At 37.4% G+C, this 20461-nt stretch overlaps 2 protein-coding genes across 5 annotated transcripts in view; one reads left to right on the top strand and one right to left on the bottom strand.

Annotated features, from left to right (window-relative positions):
- IFT80 (intraflagellar transport 80) overlaps nucleotides 1-2343 on the bottom strand; it is a 103160-nt gene extending 100817 nt beyond the window's left edge. For 2 of the 4 annotated variants that reach the window (XM_080656174.1, XM_080656173.1), the window contains exon 1: nucleotides 2203-2318. Coding sequence is in view for 1 of the 4 variants with exons in the window: in XM_080656173.1 (XP_080512299.1) it covers nucleotides 2203-2281 (79 nt within the window). In the remaining 3 variants the exon portion in view is untranslated. Of the gene's footprint in view, nucleotides 1-2202 lie in introns of all 4 variants that reach the window. The other 2 variants (XM_080656172.1, XM_080656175.1) reach the window with 2 other exon arrangements.
- Nucleotides 2344-2379: 36 nt separating this feature from the next.
- The window catches only part of SMC4 (structural maintenance of chromosomes 4), a 36262-nt gene continuing 18180 nt past the window's right edge, over nucleotides 2380-20461 (top strand). The window contains exons 1-11 of the mRNA XM_080656169.1: nucleotides 2380-2849; nucleotides 3952-4095; nucleotides 5013-5191; nucleotides 5649-5840; nucleotides 7396-7572; nucleotides 14408-14572; nucleotides 14810-14937; nucleotides 15403-15543; nucleotides 16286-16436; nucleotides 17754-17918; nucleotides 20202-20435. Coding sequence (XP_080512295.1) covers nucleotides 3957-4095; nucleotides 5013-5191; nucleotides 5649-5840; nucleotides 7396-7572; nucleotides 14408-14572; nucleotides 14810-14937; nucleotides 15403-15543; nucleotides 16286-16436; nucleotides 17754-17918; nucleotides 20202-20435 — 1671 coding nt within the window. The 5' untranslated portion in view covers nucleotides 2380-2849; nucleotides 3952-3956. The remainder of the gene's footprint in view (nucleotides 2850-3951; nucleotides 4096-5012; nucleotides 5192-5648; nucleotides 5841-7395; nucleotides 7573-14407; nucleotides 14573-14809; nucleotides 14938-15402; nucleotides 15544-16285; nucleotides 16437-17753; nucleotides 17919-20201; nucleotides 20436-20461) is intronic.

Below are 20461 nucleotides of genomic sequence, written 5' to 3'. Positions count from 1 at the left end.
AGGGGAGGGCAGTTAGTGGTGACCAGGCCTGCAGGGGAGGGCAGTTAGGGGCAAACAGGCTGGCAGGGGAGTGGTTAGGGGGTGATCAGGCTGGCAGGCAGAAGCGGTTAGGGGCAATCAGGAAGGCAGCCAGGTGAGCACTTGGGAGCCAGCAGTCCTGGATTGTGAGAGGGATGTCCGACTGCCCATTTAGTCCTGGTCCTACCGGGATTGGGCCTAAATGGGCAGTTGGACATCCCTCAAGGGGTCCCAGATTGGAGAGAGGGTGCAGGCTCGAATGAGGACCCCCCTCCCCGTGCATGAATTTCGTGCACTGGGCCTCTAATACAGTAATAATCTAACTAAAGCATGCTTGATCTCAGTCTCTTCTGCTTTCAACATATCCCACATAACTACTGTTTTTGTTGTTGTTTTTACCAAGTCATTCCTTAGCACAGATTTTTTAATAGATGCTTCCTTCATACCACATCTAAAATCCTTGACATGGCTTTCAAGCTAACCTTTATAAGCTAACCTTCTAACTGGACATCCCATTATACATTCATAGCACAATATCAAATGCTTATAGCATGTGTGCTGGATGAACAATCATAAGCAATCCTATAAGATAGGTATTACATATTGGTTTTATAAATAAATACTCTCAAAGAGATTGATAAACTGAGTAAACTGTCCAAGCATGTAGCTAAAATTATAGGATTTGGAATTCTGTTACCTGTTACATCTTTCTACCATATTGTGCTATCCCCTATATACACCACTCAATTTGGTCTAGTCTTTGCTTTTTTTAAAAAATATATTTTTATTGATTTCAGAGAGGAAGGGAGAGGGAGAGAAAGAAGCATCAATGAAGAGAATCATTGATCGATGCCGCCGGCATGCCCCCCAACTGGGGACCTAGTCAACAACCCCGGCATGTGCCCTGACCAGGAATCGAACCTTGTCATCCTGGTTCAAAGGATGATGCTCAACCACTGAGCCACACCAGCCGGGCTTGTCTTTGCTTTTTCATGGTTGATATCCCTCCAACTCAGGTTTCGCAATGTTTTACAAACTTCGAAAACCCAAAAGATTTCAGAAGCTCTCAGAGAGAATCCTTATCTATACATTCTAGTATGCCTACCACCCAATTTTTTCCCCTTCAGCTTTATTGTCTGTAGTTTGTCTTACAAAAACAATAACTAGCCCTAGCTGGTTTGGCTCAGTGGATAGAGCGTGGCCCTGGGGACTGGAGGGTCCCAGGTTTGATTCTGATCAAGGGCACATGCCTGGGTTGGGGCTCCATCCCCAGTAGGAGGCGTGCAGGAGGCAGCCAATCAATGATTCTCTCTCATCATTGATGTTTCTATCTCTCTCTCCCTCTCCCTTCCTCTCTGAAATCAATGAAAATATATTTTAAAAAAGCAATAAATATAAAGTTATAATATGAAGTCAATGCTTATTGAAACCACACCAGTCTCCCAAGATCACCAGATTCATGCACTTGCAGTGAGTGTCCACACCCCTTTTTGAGAATTAATGAACCTGACTTTATGCTCCTCAGGGCAAGAGTCGTAATACTTACTTATTTTTCTGGAAAAATTAACTCCCCAGAAAAATGCACAAACATAGAATTTTGCATACAATTTGGGGAAGGGGGAGCGACTATGAACTCCTCTGAAGCCCAGTCACCACCAATAACCACCAGGTCCACAGACTCCAGGCTAAAAATTCACTACCAACATAACTAAATTCTCTGGGAACAGGAATACTTGCTTAATAATCCTGATTATGCCTTGCACAGTGCGCTGTATACAAAAGCCACTTTAGAAATATTTGCTGATCGATTTTCTCTTAAAGTCAACCAGATGACATCGACAAACATTCCTTCCCTGGACTTTCAAAAGCCCACCACCACCGCCCTTCACCCATGACACTAACGACTAACACCAATAACTCGAAATCATTCTTCCGCTATTCACATGTGGACTACTCGATCATTCACCAATTTAGGTCTTCCCTTCTCCTTACAGTCCCTCGACTCCCTCCAAATTCAGGGCTCCCTCCGTTGCATCCCAAAAGCTAGGTCTACTGCCCACAGGGAGACGTCAAATAACTGATGCTCCACGTCGCACACACCCTCAAAGCAGGAAACGTGGAATCCAGTGCTTGCCACAACTTCCAAACCCTTTCTTCACCACGTCCAAAGGTGAAGAGATTTACCTTGAATTCCAGGGAAGCGATGGCGACTGCTTTCACAGGGACCAGTTACCAAGATGCTTCCCGACCTCCCTGTCACCATAGTGACTCCTAAAGAGCTACGCGCCCTCCCTCATCTCGCGATACTTCCCGGCCACGCGTCATGCGAGCGGGCTGGAGACCTCGCCCCTCCGAACGCCCGCCCTCCAGTGTAAGGGGTGTTATTGGACGGCTGAGCGCTGCCTCCCGCTGCGGGCGGAACCTTACTCTTTTTTTTCCCCCCTCTTTCAAAACTCGCTCTGTCGCACTTTCTTGGCAATATTTTTATAATACTGCTGTTTCCGTAGGTCCCAAGGAAAACACTGTTTCGGAACAGTGTTTTCACTTAGTAAAGCCGTCCCACGTCGTCTGGGTTCCCCCCCTCCTCCTCCTCCCCGCCCTCCAGGAGTAAGCGCATGCGTGGAAGCGCCCAGAAGATGGCGAAGATAATCGCCGCACTTTTTTTCAAATAAGTGGTTCCCAGAAAGCATTGCGCACATTTGTAACGAATTTCCGTTCGAGTTTGTATTTTAGGCGCCATTTTCGAGTGAAGGACCCGGAGCCGAAACACCGGGAAGAGCGGGGGTCTGTACCGCCGTTTCCAGCCTCGGTCTGAGTGGACCGTCCCGCAGGTAAAGTGCATCTCTTCCTGACCAGGTTGTCATACTCTCACTTCCTGCCCCGTCCGCGCGCCCGGAGAGTCGAGGCCTCGAGCTGGAGCCGCCGAAGTCCGCGCCGAGCTGTCGCCGGGAAATCGCTCCCGCTGTCACCCCTCCCCCCGCGGCCGCTCCCCGGCAATCGGGCTTCCGCGCGCGGCTCCCGGGCGCCGCTTCTCGGAGCTACTTCGGCGTCGCGCGGGGTGAGGGGTGGGGGCTGGGGGTTCTGAGCCTCGCGGGTCGCACGAGCCCTGCTGTCGGTCGGGGGCAGGGCGTCGCCCCCGGCGGGTCTCTCTTCTCCCGAGGGACTGGTCGCCGGGTCTTAGCCCTTAACTGGCGACCTTTCTAGCTTATTATCCGAAGGGATTCCGCTGCGGGCGCCGGAGGGACAGACCCCTGTCGCCCCAGGATGGTTGAACCGGAGCGGGCGCTGCCGGTGTCCGATTTGGAAGCCGCGAGTGGTCGAGCCCAGCCTCCCCCCGCCCTCCCTGTCGGACTGTAGGGGAGACGTCGGGGCCGCGAGCGGTCCACGGCGCCTGGAGCTAATTGGCGGGGGGAGGACTGTGGGCGGCGAGTCGCCCGTTAGTCTTCCTCTTTAGGAAGAGTTCACCGACCCGCAAACCTGAAGTTTACACGAACTCCTCTACGTCTGTGCACTTGCATCCCTAGCCCCGAGAGCGAGGGGATGTTAGCAATGCCAGCGTATGGAAGTTAACTTCGTTTAGAAAGTGCATTCAAATATGCCTGTGCACTTACTCTGTGGGCGACGGGCGGTGGGGCATTAAACCACAAAAAGAGCCTAAGCAGTTGCTCCATCGTTGCTAGATGCCCAGGCACGTCTAGGTTTCCCCCATTTGCTTAAGAACACGAATCACTCCTTAGTGCCTGGGTGTTCTGTGCCTTCTTCCCCGAGGACCCGCTGGCGTTGAGCGAGGTTTTAAAAACAGGCTCCTGGACACGGGCGAGTGGGGCGGGGTGGAGGCTGAGCCGTCCCTCCGCGGGGTCCGGCGGGGAACGTGGGTACCGCACGGCCCTGCGGCCGGGGCGCTGTCTCACTCGCGCTCTCACCCGGCCCCAGCGACTATGCCCCGCAAGGGCACCCAGCCCTCCACCGCCCGGCGCCGAGAGGAAGGGCCGCCGCAGTCCCCGGACGGCGCCAGCAGCGACGCGGAGCCCGAACCGCCGCCCGGCCGTGCGGGGAGCCCGGCCCCTGATGCCGCAGGTGAGTAGACCGCCCGTCCGCCCAGACTCGGCAGGACAGCGCGCTGGGGGACCCTGGTGGGTCCGCGCCCCACCTGGGACGGGCTGGATTTATGTGGCGTGAACAAGAAGGGGCTGCAAGGTTGACGTCCCAAGATCGCGTGGGGATCCGGTAGGTCAGCTCAAGAAAGCGATTTGGCGATTTTCGGAGATTGGACTGTGCAATTTCTGTGTAACGGTACTGGAGGGAATGGGGGCGAGTAAATGGCTTCATTTGTTTACTAAATTTCTGTTTGTGGCCTTGTTATTTCCGCGGAAATCGGCCGGGTCAGCCAATAGCCGGTGGACTTTTTTTTTTTTTTCTTTCAGGCATAATCAACATGACTATTAATATAATGAAAAGTTGCTTGACCCTAACCTCACTTCTGTGGTCTTAAAGTTAGATTAAAGAGAAGATGATAATTTACTCGAAGCCACCGTAGCCTTTGTGAGTCCAGTAATTAGATGACATTATGAAACCTTGTGACAGTTTCGGTGGGGCTCAGGAATGGAGTTTCCAGGTGCTCAAAGATATGGAAAAAGTTGGATCTAGATTAGGATTTAACCACCCGAATAGGCGGGTAGCAGGGAATCAGGTTGCCGTGGTTTTCCCAGATTTGCTTTATGATGGATGTAGTGTTTTGATTCCTAAGAAGTATATTTGTATAGGTTTTGTGACTGGTGGCATTCCTTTGAAAAAATTTTTTAATAAAATCAAGATGAAAGATTCTCATCGCCTTTGAGCTTAGGATAATACTGTTTAAGTGGAAAAGAGCGATTCCTGTGTTTCTTAAAAAACATCTCTCCAGAGATTAGGAGGCTCTAGTCCTCAGAACGAATTGCACTAATGCAGGCTTTTGCCCCCCTCGCTTTGCCTTTCCTTTCCCTTGACTGACTTAGAGACTCCAAGTGAGGAAATTGATAATAGAAGTTTAGAAGAGATTTTGAATAGCATCCCTCCTCCCCCGCCTCCTGCAATGACCAATGAAGCTGGAGCTCCTCGACTTATGATAACTCACATTGTAAACCAGAACTTCAAATCCTATGCTGGGGAAAAAATTCTGGGACCTTTTCATAAGGTATTTGACCATTTTAAATAACTATTGAAAGATAATGAGTCGTTATTACAAGATATTTCAGTTTTGTAACTATGATATTTATCCTGATTGATGCACACCTGGTGTTTGCTTTTAACAACAAATTAGCTTTTGTTTTATCTGATTATCTTTGGTACCTCTTTACCTATTATAAAGTTGTTTTCACTGAATAGAATTGGTGTGTTTTTTGTTTAAAGGGAGTATTTTCTCTTTACTATTAGAATGAATTTTGTAAAAAGTTAGAATTAGAATGTGGCCTTTTTTAAAGTGTTCAAGCTTGTGGCAAAGTAGTAAGAAAATTTAAGTTGTGTTATGTAGCAATGAAAACCAGAATATTTGTAGATTTGCTGCATGTTAAAGAAATCAAGCTGTTTAAAATCGGTAGTATGACCTTTTAAACTTCACTTTGATTTTTTTTTTTTCTGTTCTTTTTATGCAGCGCTTTTCCTGTATTATTGGGCCAAATGGCAGTGGCAAATCCAATGTTATTGATTCTATGCTTTTCGTGTTTGGCTATCGAGCACAAAAAATAAGATCTAAAAAACTCTCGGTACTAATACATAATTCTGATGAACACAAGGATATTCAGAGTTGTACTGTGGAAGTTCATTTTCAAAAGATAATTGATAAGGTAAGGGACTTTGACTATCTAGTTGTTTTCAACTTTGAGTCCTTACTCAAATAATTTAATACAAATAATTTAAATACATTGGACGTTTTATTTTTGGCTTAAATTTGGGTTTCAAAAGTTAGTGTCTTGTTAAAGCAGAATAGATTATTGCTTTAGTTACCTCCATGACCATATTTTCTTTTTTGAGGAGTGGTGGTGGTAGCTGTTAAACCTAAAATATTAAAATTTTTAGCCAGGAAAATTAATTTTAAGTAGTTCAGAGTAGTTAGTGCTTACCTTTTTGGAATAAAGCATCAAGCAGTTTTAATGTTCTGAGCGCCAAATAGGCATTCTTTTACTATACATTTTTGCTTTGTTTTTTAAGTTATATTTTATTGCTTTCAGATGAATTACCTAAACTTGGAAATGTAACGGTTGCCTAAGTTTAACCGTCTCTCTGTTATTTCAGTTCACATTAAATCGAATGTTATTAGTAGTTCTGTGTATCTGATAAGAAAGAGCTTTGATTCAGTTTAAACTACCCTTTTAAAACGGGATGGATCAAGCTAACATGTTTGTTTTCTAGAAAAGGAGACAATTATAGGTAAAATGACTCCAGATTAGTTACACAGTTTTGTTGGTATAGGTTTTTTATCTCTTCTGATTAATAATTAACTTTGAAAATTCATGGTTCAAAAATGGCCAGAACCTAAAAATATAGAAATTTAATTACACAATGAGAAGAAATGTGACTTGGCTCATACGTTTTGTTTCAATTTTTTCTTAATATAAAGGGCTTTAAACCTATATAGGGGCATCTATTTTAATTTTGTTTCTTAGGTATTTTTTCTTGTTTCTTAGGTTTTTATTGTACAATTTGAATTGAAAAATAGATTGCTAATCAGATTTTGTTCCATTGCCTATTAGTTACATTTGATTCATGTAAATTTTAAGTCATAATTTCAAAATGACATAGCTTTTAAGGTCAGGTGAGTTTAAATAAAGTAGATTTGTGCTTCACTTTTTAAATCTGATTTTTTTTTTTTTTTAATGTGGGGAGTATAGTTGTCAATTTTTTACAATTCTTTTACCTTCAATTAAAAGTATATTTCCCCTCCCCCTCAAAAATAAAAATTAGCCGTATCACCTCATTACTGCCTGCCTTTTTTCCTTGAATCATTCTTTGCAGGTTTTTTTAATGGACTAGTAATTTAATCTATCAATATGAGTTAATTTGTGTGAGTTTGTTTTTGATGTAGTCAGATTCTTGTCCCCATTCATTAACTCTTTTTCTCAGTCAAATGTTTTTAGGCTTGTTTGCAGGTGGGAGGGGGGGTTGTTTTTGTTTATTTGGTTTGGCTTTTTTGGTTTTTGTGATCTCTGAGGAAGGAATCAAACAACTTTGAAAAGTATCTATTCTTTACTAAGAAGGTTATTTCTGAGAACTATTTCGGGTTTATGTGCATGTTCTTTAAAATTTCTAATCCATATAATTAGTTTCGATATGACGTGAGTAAAATGTGGAGCAGTAACTTAATACCAAAATTGTTTCTGGTTTTGTTTTTCCTCAAAACAGGAAGGGGATGATTATGAAGTCATTCCTAACAGTAACTTCTATGTATCCAGGACGGCCTACAGAGATAATACTTCTGTCTATCACATAAGTGGGAAGAAGAAGACATTTAAGGATGTTGGAAATCTTCTTCGAAGCCATGGAATTGACTTGGACCATAATAGATTTTTAATCTTGCAGGTAAATTTATTAAAGACTTTAGAGGTCCTCTTATTCCTGTTACTGTTGTGGGGGGTGGGGGGGAGGGTTGTTTTTTTGTTATTTTGTGTGTTGTGGTTTGTGTGTTTTTTTCCCAATAAAGTTTAGGGGGATTTCCCCTGTTGGATGAATCCTGTATTTTTGAGGCCTTAAAGTACTGTAGCAGCACATCATGGTTTACATACTATAGTCAAGATGCGAATCATTATTTGCTGCTCTAGAAATTTAAGGAAATTCATTCAAAACTATATTTTCATCATCAGATGCTCATGTTTGAGTGGACTGACATACTTGTTCCGCTCTAGCAGCACGTAAATATTGGCGTAGTGAAATAAACATTAAACACCAATATTATTGTGCTGCTTTAGCGTGACAGGGATATAGCAACTACTTATCGTTTTTGTTTGTATTTCCCTTTAGGATAACATTTTAAATGAGATTCATTATCTCCTAATAATTATTTCCTTTGCTTTTGTTCTTATTCTTATTTCTGCTAATATTATATAGCCAAAAAGAAAAGACTCTGTACACTTGGTGTTTTCTGAATTTACCTGAGTATCTAGCTAATTTAATTTAATATCTTTTTTTTTTTTTTAACCACTTAGAATGGTTAACAAAAGCTTAACTCAAGTTGGTTTTTGTTTTGGTTAGAATGGTCTATTTGAAACCACTATTGGAAGATCAGAGAGTAACTGATATTTCATTCTTAAGTATCACGACTGTTAACCTTTTTTTAAAGGGGTATAAAATTAAGTACCTGGTGTTAAGTTGATTTTTATTAGAAAACCTGTATTCTTTTATTTGAGTAAGGGTATATTCTACCAGAATTGCTTGGTAAAAAAAAAAATCCCTTATCTTTTCTTCTTTATGTGTTACCTTTTTTAAAAGTTTTTAGTGTAAAGCATAGCTTTGTCAGATGTATTAAAAAATTTTTTGAGGCTATCTTTTTCTGTTCCCTGTCCAGAATCACCAAGAGTATCATAATTAAAGCAAAAAACTGTATTGTGATATAGAAATAGTCGCTAATATTCTTTAGTATCTTGTCCTACTGATTTTACACTAAATTGGGAATTTTTATTTGATACTAAAAGTTTTGTTAGGATGACGTGAGTGTTCCAATAACAAACTTATAAAATGTTAACCCCTTTTTCCATTTTATCTTTGTTCCTCAACAAAGAAAATATTACTTTTAGACATGCATAGTGTATGTACAAGGTAAATAAGAATCATTCTGAAATGACTTATATTAATACCTTTTGTTACCAGACACAGTACATTTGTAATACTTCTATAACCCAAACTAATTTTTTTTAAAATTTTGGGAAGTCAGCTCTGGATCTAAGATTTGAGTTAACACAAACATGGAATTAAAACTTTTTGGAGTTTTTAACAATAAAATTTAACTGTTTTATGGACTTTTATGTTTTAAAATTTGGTTTAGTTAATTATGGATGAAAAGTTATATCCCTTTATAATAAATTTGATAATTATACCATTTTGCAAGAATCTACTTGTCTTTTGTTTATAATTTGCTATTTACTGTTTTCCTGGAATAATCAAAGTTTAACACATGTGCAAAGACATTAAAATAAAGTGGGCTGCATTTTAATCTTTGTAAGGGTAATTTTTTTCCTTGGTGCAGCCTCTCTCCATAGTTCAATAATAAAGGAAGCTAAATAAAGTAACAGCTTCCCCAAAAAAATAATAAGAATTTTTAAATTGTCAACTTTATATTAAATATGTACTTCTCAAGTACCTAAGATACTTAAACCATTTGTCCTCATGATAATATCCATCTTTTTATGTCATCTTAACAATTAAATTGTTTTAAATATTTTTAGTACCCAAGTTAAACTTTCCAAGTTAACAGATTAAATTCCATTTGATTAAGTTTACAAATAAGAACTTTAGGAACTCACCTGGTAGGAAGAAGAAAGAGGGATTAGACTAGGTAGAACTAATGATGCCTCATTTAAAAGTTTGAGGGAAAGTTGCAGTGGTTCTATGGATTTTTATTTAGTTCCTTATCAAAATCTTCAACTCCTGTACTAGAGATTTAAAGCATTTGAAGGTAAGTAAGAATGTGGTTTTTATTCCTTTCCCTCACACTGAATAATGTTTACTTAAAAACTAGCTGTGGTTTGAGAGACTGGATATGTAGAGATATAATAATCACCATCTAAGTGATTACTTTGAATAAAATGTATAGATTGGCCAGGGATCATGTTTCAACAGAAGTCCATTGGGTAAATTTTTTTTTACAGTGTTTATATTGTTTTAGTACATTCTTCTAGTATTTGAATCCATTTAAAATTTTATCAGTTGACCACTCAAATGAGTACTGAGTACCTAATAAAGAGTACTATGCTAAGATGCTAAATGATACAAAGATGGTTAAATCCTGTTCCTGTCCTTACAGGCACTTATACATGCTTTCAAAAGGTGTTAGATAATAATTGACCATTGTGCTTTCCATACTTCTACATTTATTCATTTATATATACCTGATATGGGAGCTTTTGTCCCATTATAATAGCTATCGGTGTAAACAGGTAGGGTTTTATTAGCTCTGAAAAGCATTTTGTGGTGACCATGACTTATAAGTTAGGTTTAGTTGATTTGGATGCATTTGCTCCCTTCAAGGTGTCAAACTTTTCAACTTCATATGCTTTGTGTTTATATTATAAAATCTTAATTAAAATTGAATACAAGAACCAATATTTTTTTCTTATTGTTTAATAATTTGGAGATTAGAATAACTTACGTCTGAGCTGTTAACTATCCATCTCTTTCCAGGATAGTTTTCCTAAGTCTAGCATGACATACAAACTATTTGGGTTATAATCTTTTAGTCTGTAGAAATAAGACTGTGCTGGATCAAAGAAGAACTTTATCAGTGATACCTCAGTTACCCAAAAGTATCTTGTTCAACAGCCTCAACTATGAAAGGAAATAGGCTACTCATAAGCAACCAGAAGCGATATCAAGCAGTCCAGCCACTAAAGCATCATCCATTTTATTAGTATACTTATTTTAGACAGAATGATTTTCTCTCATCATTGATGTTTCTGCCTATCTTGCCCTCTCCCACCCTCTCTGAAATCAATTAAAAAATATTTTTAAAAAGATAAAGGACATTAATTTACAGTGAAAATGGAGAACATAAAAAGATTAAGACTAGGTAAAAATTCAAAGTATTTATGGGCTATTTGTGATGCAAACACTCATATCTGTCTTTAGAATCTTGTAGGCCTTATTAGAGAGGGGAAAGTTTTATTCTTGAGTTCCTGTGGTTCATGCTTTTGCTAAAATTTGAATTTTTTTTAATAAGAATAAAGAATCATAACGTATTCCTCATAGATTTTTATGTTGTATTCCTGTAAATTAAATTACCAAAGAATGGTATAGCTGAATCACAATAAGTTAATATTTAAGGCTTTGTAGTATAAATATTCTCTTGAAGTATGATTGCTATTCCTGTGATACTCTTAGAAACCATAGTTGAGCCCTGGCCGGTATGGTTTAGTGCTTAGAGCATTGGACCGTGCACTGGAGGGTCGCTGGTTTGCTTCCCAGTCCAGGACATGTACTTGGATTGCAACTGCAGTTCCATCCTCGGCCCTGGTTGGGGCTCGTGTGGAAGGCAATCAATGTGTCTCTCTCACCTTAATGTTTCTCTCTCTCTCTCTCTCTCTCTCTCTCTCTCTCTCTCTCTCTCTTACTCTCTCTCTCTCTCACTTTCTCACTTTCTCACTCTCTCCCTCCCTCCCTCCCTCCCTCCCTCCCTCCCTTCCATGCTCTGTAAAAAGTGAATAGAAAAAATCCTTGGGTGAGGATTAACAAAAAAACACACAAAAACATTGTTGATATTTTCCACAGTTGTTTAATGTCTCTGATATATTTTGAACATAATTTAAAACAGTCTGTAATAAATAATAGCGAAAAAAATAAATCAGGTTGATGCTTTAAAATTATCTTTGAAATGTATTGAGTTTATTGCCCTAAAATTAAAACTATACTTTATAATTTCCTGTGGAATAGGTAAGATTTCTGCAAAATAAAGATAGAGTCCTCTGGGTGCAGACTATCAACTCACAGATTATATGTGAAATGGCACAAAATGGAAAAAGAAACAAGAAAGCAAATAGTAGAAGATGGTAAGGCAGGCAAAGGACATTAAGAAATAGAGCCACAAGAAATGTCCAATGTTGCCATTGGAATGCCATAGACAAGTGACAAGTAGAGGCCTAAATATTCTCACATTCAATAGTGTTAATCTGATCATAACTGGTAAAAAAAAAAAAAATTTTTTTTGCGTGCCATATAATAAAACAATCTAAAACTGAATGTTATATGGGACTTGAGATGGAACTATTTAGATTCATAAATGCCCTTGTCTTTCATGTTGATATTGATTTTCAACTGGGCAACCTTGTTAGATGAAAAGAAATTACAACTGTATGTTCTTCATTTTAATTGGGGGTAGAGGGAGGAGGAGCAAATAACCAAAAACAAGTAACTACTATACCGAAAGCTAGGCAGTTTCCTAATAGTGGTAGTCCATCTCTTCAATGAGTAATTTGGCCAGGGAAAAATGTGATGTCTTTAGGAATATTTTTATCAATGTAAACTGGTATATTGAATACCAACTTTTGGTTATCTGAAAAATGTATACTGTGCTTAAATTATGTGACCATTTGACTCAGATATGTGAGTTCTCTTGGCATAATTTTAATACCGGTGTCAGCTATTATTTGGATTATAAATATTAACCCAAAAGATTTAAACAAGTAGATCGATGGTTCTCAGCTGAGGGTAGTTTAAGTTATTACAGCTAGGGAAGGGGAGATGCTACTGTCTTCTAGTGCCTTAGGGTCAGAGATACTATTAAACATCCTAAGAAGCCCAGCATAGCTCCCCACAACAAAAAATATCTAGTGCAAAATGTCAGTAGTGTCAATATTGATAAACCTTGCTTATAAAAATTTTGAATAATGGCTTCTTCAATGGCTGAGATTCACCCTGTTGTAATGCAAAGCTTTGAATATTTTTCCAGACTTAAATCTTTTCTAAAACTAAACTATTGCTGCAAATATTTGGAAAGAACTAGTCACTGAAAGCAGAATAAAATAAATACTTAATATAAATAAATATCTACATATTTTAGTTTAAACACTAATTTATTTAAAACACTAATTCATACATACTGAAGAACAGAAAAAAAAATCAAAGTGAAGTTTAAAAGGTCATACTACCGATTTTAAACAGCTTGATTTTTTTTTTAAACATGCAGCAAATCTACAAGTATTATGGTTTTCATTGCTACATGACACAACTTAAATCTAAACAGGCTCTTCGGATAACATTTCACTTTGTATTTGATAATCATGTGCTGCTTTGTTATCAAAGTAGAAAATGTGATGATGATGTATAAATATTAAAAATTATTCCTATGAGTAGATTTTAAAATGAGATGTTTAATTTTTTTAACTTCATAATTATGTTGAGGCTTTTAGTAAATATGACACATTTTCATGAGCAAGTTTTACCCCAAATTTTTAGGGTTCATTCATAAATATTTAATTGAGAAAGAGTAATATGTTCTTTTTAAATGTGTAAATTTTTATCTTTTGTCTATGCTATTTTTCTGAAATAAAGGAGTATTATTGTTTGTTTTTTTTACTAGACTGTCCCTTCTGTTGTAAATAGCATATAGAGTACAAGCAGGCTACTTCTGTGAAGTGAAGTAGCAGCATTTTGTCTGAACATGTTCAGACAAAATTTTCGCTACTACCAAACCAAATGACTGCCTGGCAGTCAGCCTTAAAGGTTACTGTTTGTGGATTTCTTTCTTTTTTTCTCTTTGTAATTAAACTGCATAAATACTAATATGGAATGTTCTTCTAAGATTTTAATTACAATTCAAAATTTAGTTTTAATGATTGCAAACAGAAGTTTTTCAGTGTCATGTATCAGTCAATTGGATTTCTTCTATTATTACCATGAGAAAAATAGGTCATTTCCTTTTCCAGTTAATGGTGTTGCTTTTAGAAAGTTAGAACATTGAGACATCCTTATGAAGCCCAGCACTTGAGCAACTCAAAACACCAGATTTATATAGAAAGTTTAATAATATTAGCCACCTTGAGACAGGATAACCAATGAAGGGTCTTTTTAAAAATTCTTGGTTTTAAAACAGGAGCTCTAATTATGTTATTAGTAGTTGATAATGTTTCCACAATAATCAAATTGTAGATTATATGGATAATCTTGCTTAGTAGAAAAGTTAATAGTTTTATTTATATTGAATGAACATTGTCAATGGGATCTTCCTTTGGTTCTGTGTATATGTGGGTGTATACTACAAGAGTTTATGCAAGGGAGTATAAATATACATTTCTTACCCCCTTATGTTAAATTTTAACTATTAAGAATATCAGTGGAGAGGACTTTTTTTTTTTTTTTCAAAGAGGAAGGGAGAGAGAGATAGAAACATCAATGATGAGGGAGAATCATTGATTGGCTGCCTCCTGTATGCAACCCCCCCCCCCCCAACAGGGGATCTAGCCCACAACCCAGGCATGTGCCCTGACCTGGGGATCAAACCGTGGCCTCCTGGTTCATAGGTTGACCCTCAACCATTGAGCCACACTGGCCTGACAAGGGGACATTTCTTATTTGTATCTTATTTAATCTCCAAACTACTGACTTACAACATTTAATTGTTGGTTACTAATGGATTTGTTAATTGTTCCTAATTTAAAGTTGATGTAGCTAAACATATACAATGAGTGTGAAATAATGACTTGTTTTAAAGGGTGAAGTTGAACAAATTGCTATGATGAAACCAAAAGGCCAGACTGAACATGATGAGGGTATGCTTGAATATTTAGAAGATATAATTGGTTGTGGACGGCTAAATGAACCTATTAAAGTCTTGTGTCGAAGAGTTGAAATATTGAATGAACACAGAGGAGAGAAGGTGAATCTTTTGTAGATTTTTGTTGTAAATCAGGTTTTATTTATTAACAAATTTTAGGAATCAAATATTTAAGTTATTATAGATTATTGAAAAATGTTTGCTATTTTAGATTGAATTTTATATTTTTAACATTTTAATGCAGTTTATATGTTTTATCTCATTTTGGCATACTTTAAATTCAGATTGTACATTTGAAGTGTTATTTTTTAACAATCTATACACTATTGATTTTTGTAGTTAAACAGAGTTAAGATGGTGGAAAAGGAAAAAGATGCCTTAGAAGGAGAGAAAAACATAGCAATTGAATTTCTTACCTTGGAAAATGAAATATTTAGAAAAAAGAATCATGTTTGTCAATATTACATGTAAGTACCTTAATGTATCTGACAGTAAGTCAAATCCTGTTTTCTTTTCCTGTATTAGAGCAATGTGAAGTAAAAAAATTATAAAAATTATTTTATGTAATAATTCATTAAATTGGGGTTGTTTACCATAGTATTGAAGTTGACTTTTAAAGTATCCTGCTTTAAGTTGGGAAGTGGGCTGACAAGTATTTATTACTATACTTAATAGCTTTATATATACTTTTTAATTCCTGTGACAGACATAATTTTGTTTATAAATGGATCCTGTTTTGTTCCTAATTCTAGTCACCTGGGTTGCTATTTCCCCCCCCACCCCCCTTTCTCCATACACACGTTCCAATAACCCCAGGTATTTGTAAATTGGCTGTAGTTAAGAATATTTTAGAAATGGCTGGTTTTACTAAAATAGTTACATAATTTTAAAAATGGAATTTTGGGATCTCTAATGTCTTTTTCTCCCCCTAGTCATGATCTGCAGAAACGAGTTGCTGAAATGGAAACTCAAAAGGAAAAAATTAATGAAGATACCAAAGAAATTAATGAGAAGAGCAATATGCTATCAAATGAAATGAAAGCTAAGAATAAAGCTGTAAAAGATGTAGAGAAGTAATAATTTTTTGGAAAGTACTATAAGTATTTAAATTCATTTAATTTTATTACCTGTATGTATATGTATATATATATATATAAACTTGCTGGCAGCACATGAGCATAATACATTTGCCAGTATATAAAATGGTCTCCTTTTGCAGACAAAACGAAACATTTAATTGCCCTGCATCCAGTACAGTCATCATTACAGATTTGAGTGCTCGATGCTAAAGTCTTAAAATAATGGAGGATGCTACCCCCTTGTGGCAGAATTCCATAAACAAAACCTCACAGCGAAAATAAGTATTTAATCTGACAGATTGTTTTAAGAATAAAGAGTTCACAGATGTAATTGAAGTAGAATTGGGGTTATTTTAGATAGGATTTTTTTGTTTTGTTTTGTTCATGACTTTTTTTCAGTGCCAATATTTAATGAAATCAGTATCTTACCTATGTGATTTTTCTTTTAAGTTTTACTTTTATGGTAAGAAAATTTTATGCCTAGATATCATAGTCCATGGGGAATGTAGTATTTCCCATCCAGCGTAGAAGGGCAAAATAACACTCATAATCACTTGATGGCTTCTTCAAATATGGAGGGGGTGGGGAGGATCAACTTGAAAATAGGTCATTTTAGGACCCTACCTTTTAAAAGCTTGGATGTGTTTATAGAGGAAATGTCCCAGACAGGGTATAATATGCCTTTAAATATCTGAATATCCAAAAATAATGATTGATAATTTTCTTGCTTTGCTAGGAAACTGAATAAAATTACAAAATATATTGAGGAGAACAAAGAAAAATTTACACAGCTAGATTTGGAAGATGTTCAAGTTAGAGAAAAATTAAAACATGCTTCGAGTAAGGCCAAAAAACTGGAGAAACAACTTCAAAAAGATAAAGAAAAGGTGGGTTTTAGGAAAAAAATTCTTAAAATTTAATATCTGCATATCAGATCTAGATTTTATGATTTTTCATGGATGTGGTTGCCCCTTATTATCTAAGAGAATGCGTGGGGATTCTGAATATGTGTTTAAGATTGATCTCCGAACCTGATGTTTTCCCCAAAACATTCATTTATTTTGAGTTTTAGAGCATATGTTTATATGATACAGTATATCGTTGGAGAAACATTTACCAAATCAGCAATTCTATTTTGGTGATAAATAAAATAATTTTCTTTTTACTAGGATAGTGGTTTAAAAAGATTAAAAATATTACCTACCTCTTAGAAAAATTAAATTGAGTTCCTCTTTATAAAGGAGGGAAAGGAAAGCTGATAATTACAACAAGGTGTTTTTAAACATAAAAAGAACTTTGGACCAGAATGCCTACCTTGCTAGGGGACAGACTCTAATAATTAATTTGGGACCTTTTCAAACTATGCTCATTGCTCTATCAGATACTAATGGGTATGACACCTAAGCTCCCGTCCCCCCAAAAAGCTTTTTACCATGTAATTACACAGTAATTATAATGTTGGCTTTGTTTTACCTTATAAGCATTTTCTAAATGTATTTTTTCACAAAATACTTTCTCCTTGGTATAATAACAAATCTTACATGAATCAATGTTTGAGGAACGCCATTTAAGGAAATGTTGAACTTCGCTATTACTAGATCATCAGAATAAACAAAATACCATATGGATTTGGGAGTAACCCCTAAATTGGACAGATAGCCAAATGTAACTGTTACAGAGGAATTGGCCTTTAGGCATCAAATGTGGGTAAATGGTTATTGGTAGTAATGGAATAAAATAGTAGTCCTACATGGTAACTCTGGAAGGGTAAAGGGAAGCTACGGGGTATAAAGGTAATTTGTGGTAAGTTTTAATATACCATGATGGGTAGTTTTAAGAGGTCTCATGTAGTCTGAGCGTTTTAATAGGTGAAAGGATAATTATCGCCTGAAATTGACCCAGGCAGGGAGAATTTTATTCACAAGGAATCAGGGATTCATATTGGCTTTACCATTAGACTGAGAATATAGAAATTTTCAGTAAATTGTTAAGAAAATACTTGCAGATATTCTTTGCAGATACCCTTTTCTATTACAGAGAGAAAGAAGTACTTGTTGAAACTAAATCAAATCTAAATACAAAGAAAACCACAAAGACGTGGAAGACCCCGAGAAATGCTTATTAATTTAATAAGTCAAATGTTGATAGTATTAGACAGCCTTAGACACATGCTCCTATACCTTTAATTTGTTATATAATCTTAGGTAGAAGAATTTGAAGGTATACCTGCCAAGAGTGAGAATATCATAACTGAGACAACAACTAGAAAGAATACCCTTGAGAAGGAAAAAGAGAAAGAAGAAGAAAAATTAAAGGAAGTGATGGATAACCTTAAACAGGAAACACAAGGGCTTCAGAAAGAAAAAGAAGTAAGATTCATCATCACTTGGTGTTTATTTTAGTGGCTTTTTTTAACTCGATTGTTTTTGTAGTAATAGTGAAAACTGACCTGTTAGAAGAAAAAGTTTGGACCTTTAATATCTAACCTAACATTCCTAAAAATAGCCTATACTATTTGTCTTTCTTTTCTGCTGTTTTTTGTTTTTTTGTTTTTCTGAATCAGAATTTATAGTGGTCACAGAAAATGTAACACGTCCAATACTTTGTTATATATGCCATTCTTTGTTGAGCCTATTGATTCCATCATCAAATTTTCTTTTTCATCTTAAATCATTTTCTTGGTAACTTAATTGGTCACCACCTATAGAAACCCAGGACACACTAAGCACACAGGTTGGCATCCCCTTTCTTTGTTTCTATAGCTCTTATGTAATAGTTTAACACTACAGCCCTTGTATTAGTTCTTGGTTCAAGTCATCTCTGACCTTGTATAGGTTATGTCTCCAAGTCATATTCCTCAAAGTAGCAAAAAATAATACCTATCTTATGAATCTTTGTAAAAATAAAATGTATGTATACTCATAAGTGCCTTGAAATTAAGAAATTAGGAAATATTAGCTATTACATTATTTTAGCATTTGATTAATCTAACAAGAGTATTATAAGCACAAAATTTAGCTGTATTTATATTTCACCATGTTTTAATAGATAATGGTAATTGAATTAAATTGACTTATATACATAAATTACAGACTTATGTACAACCTTTGTATTTTAATTATTCCTCAATAAAGTGTTAGTTTTTGTTTTTTTCATTACAGACATAATAGATTCTATTTTGGAATATGGACATATTCTAATGTTACACAACAAAACTTTGTAAGTAGGGTGCCCATATGGTAAAGTGGCAATGGATATAATACAGTGGCTTTCATAATGGAATACATTATCAATATAGTTTTCACATTTGTTCTTCTAATGTATACTGAGTATTCCTATGTGCCTTTGTACCCCTTGTTAGTGAAAAAGCCAAGACTCACATTCAGGTGTCTTCATTCCTCAGCATAAAGTATTAGCTAAAAACAGAGGCTCTGCCACTTATGGATGAGTGCTTTTGAACAAGTTATTTAAACTCTGATCTCAGTTTCCTCAAAATGAACATAATGATGGTATTTACCTCATAGAATTGTTATGTCATGGAGTTAACAAATACCAAAGGCATTCATTATAGTGTTCTGAGAGAGGGGTGTGTTAGTGTTAAAGAGATAAACTGTTTAACACAAATATACTTGAGGGAACATACTGCTGAATAGACCTTAGACCTTACCATTTCAGGTAAAGTGATGTATAAAGACCATGGAATCCAGAGTTTTGACCCAAATTTTTGTTCTCTTAACCCCTACTTTTATGTTTTAACTAGAGGCCCGGTGCACGACATTCATGTACCTGGTGGGGGGGGGGGGGGGCGTCTCTCAGCCAGGCCCTTGTGCCCTCGCTCCCCTAAGCCAGCAGGCGGACATCCCCTGAGGGGTCCTTAGCGCTGCCGCGGAGGTGGGAGAGGCTCTCGCCAGCTGTGAGCTTGGCTTCTGGCTGAGCGGCACTCCCACTGTGGGAGCACACTGACCATCAGGGGGCAGCTCCTGCATTAAGCGTCTGCCCCCTGGTTGTCATTATGTGTCATAGCGACCCATCCTTCCGTCTATTTGCATATTAGCCTTTTATTATATAGGACTAGAGGCCCAGTGCACGGGGTAGGGGGGGTCCCCCCCTCAGCCCAGCCTGCACCCTCTCCAATCCGGGACCCCTCGGGAGATGTCCAACAGCCAGTTTAGATCCGATCCCTGGGATCGGACCTAACCTGTCAGTTGGACATCCCTCTCAAAATATAGGACCTGTGGCTCCTAACTTCTTGTCTGCCTGCCTGATCTCCCCTAACTGCTGGCCCGATCACCCCCAACTGCTTCCCCTGCTGGCCTGGTCGCCCCTCTGCCTTCCTGCCAGCCTGGTTGCCCCACTGTTCGGTCGTTACTGTGAGGGTGTCCTGACCAATTTGCATATTACCCTTTTATTAGTATATATATAGGACTTCTAAAATGAGCATCCTAATTAATATATACCTTATTAAGCTTTTATGAAATCAGTTGGAAAAGACTATACAGCAAAACAGTCCATTCCTCTTGTAAAAATTATTTAATTGTAAATAATCTATGCCTGTAGAATCTCTTAAGTTGAATTCAAAATACATGGTTTCTATTTCAGTTTATATTTGAAAACATGTTACAGATTTAATGGTGTCTATCATATGTTAACAGAGTCAAGAGAAAGAACTTATGGGTTTCAGCAAATTGGTAAACGAAGCCCGTTCAAAGATGGATGTAGCCCAATCAGAGCTTGATATCTATCTCAGTCGGCATAATACTGCAGTGTCTCAATTAAGTAAAGCCAAGGAAGCTCTAATTGCAGCTTCTGAGACTCTCAAAGAAAGGAAAGCTGCAATCAGAGATATAGAAGGAAAACTCCCTCAAACTGAACGCGAATTAAAGGAGGTAAATCTTGGCTTCTGTATTTCATC

This window comes from Plecotus auritus, assembly GCF_963455305.1.
Source record: "Plecotus auritus genome assembly, chromosome: 2".
Lineage (NCBI taxonomy): Eukaryota > Metazoa > Chordata > Mammalia > Chiroptera > Vespertilionidae > Plecotus > Plecotus auritus.
The sequence above is the reverse complement of the archived record's forward strand: the minus strand, read 5'-3'. Positions and strand labels throughout refer to the sequence as shown.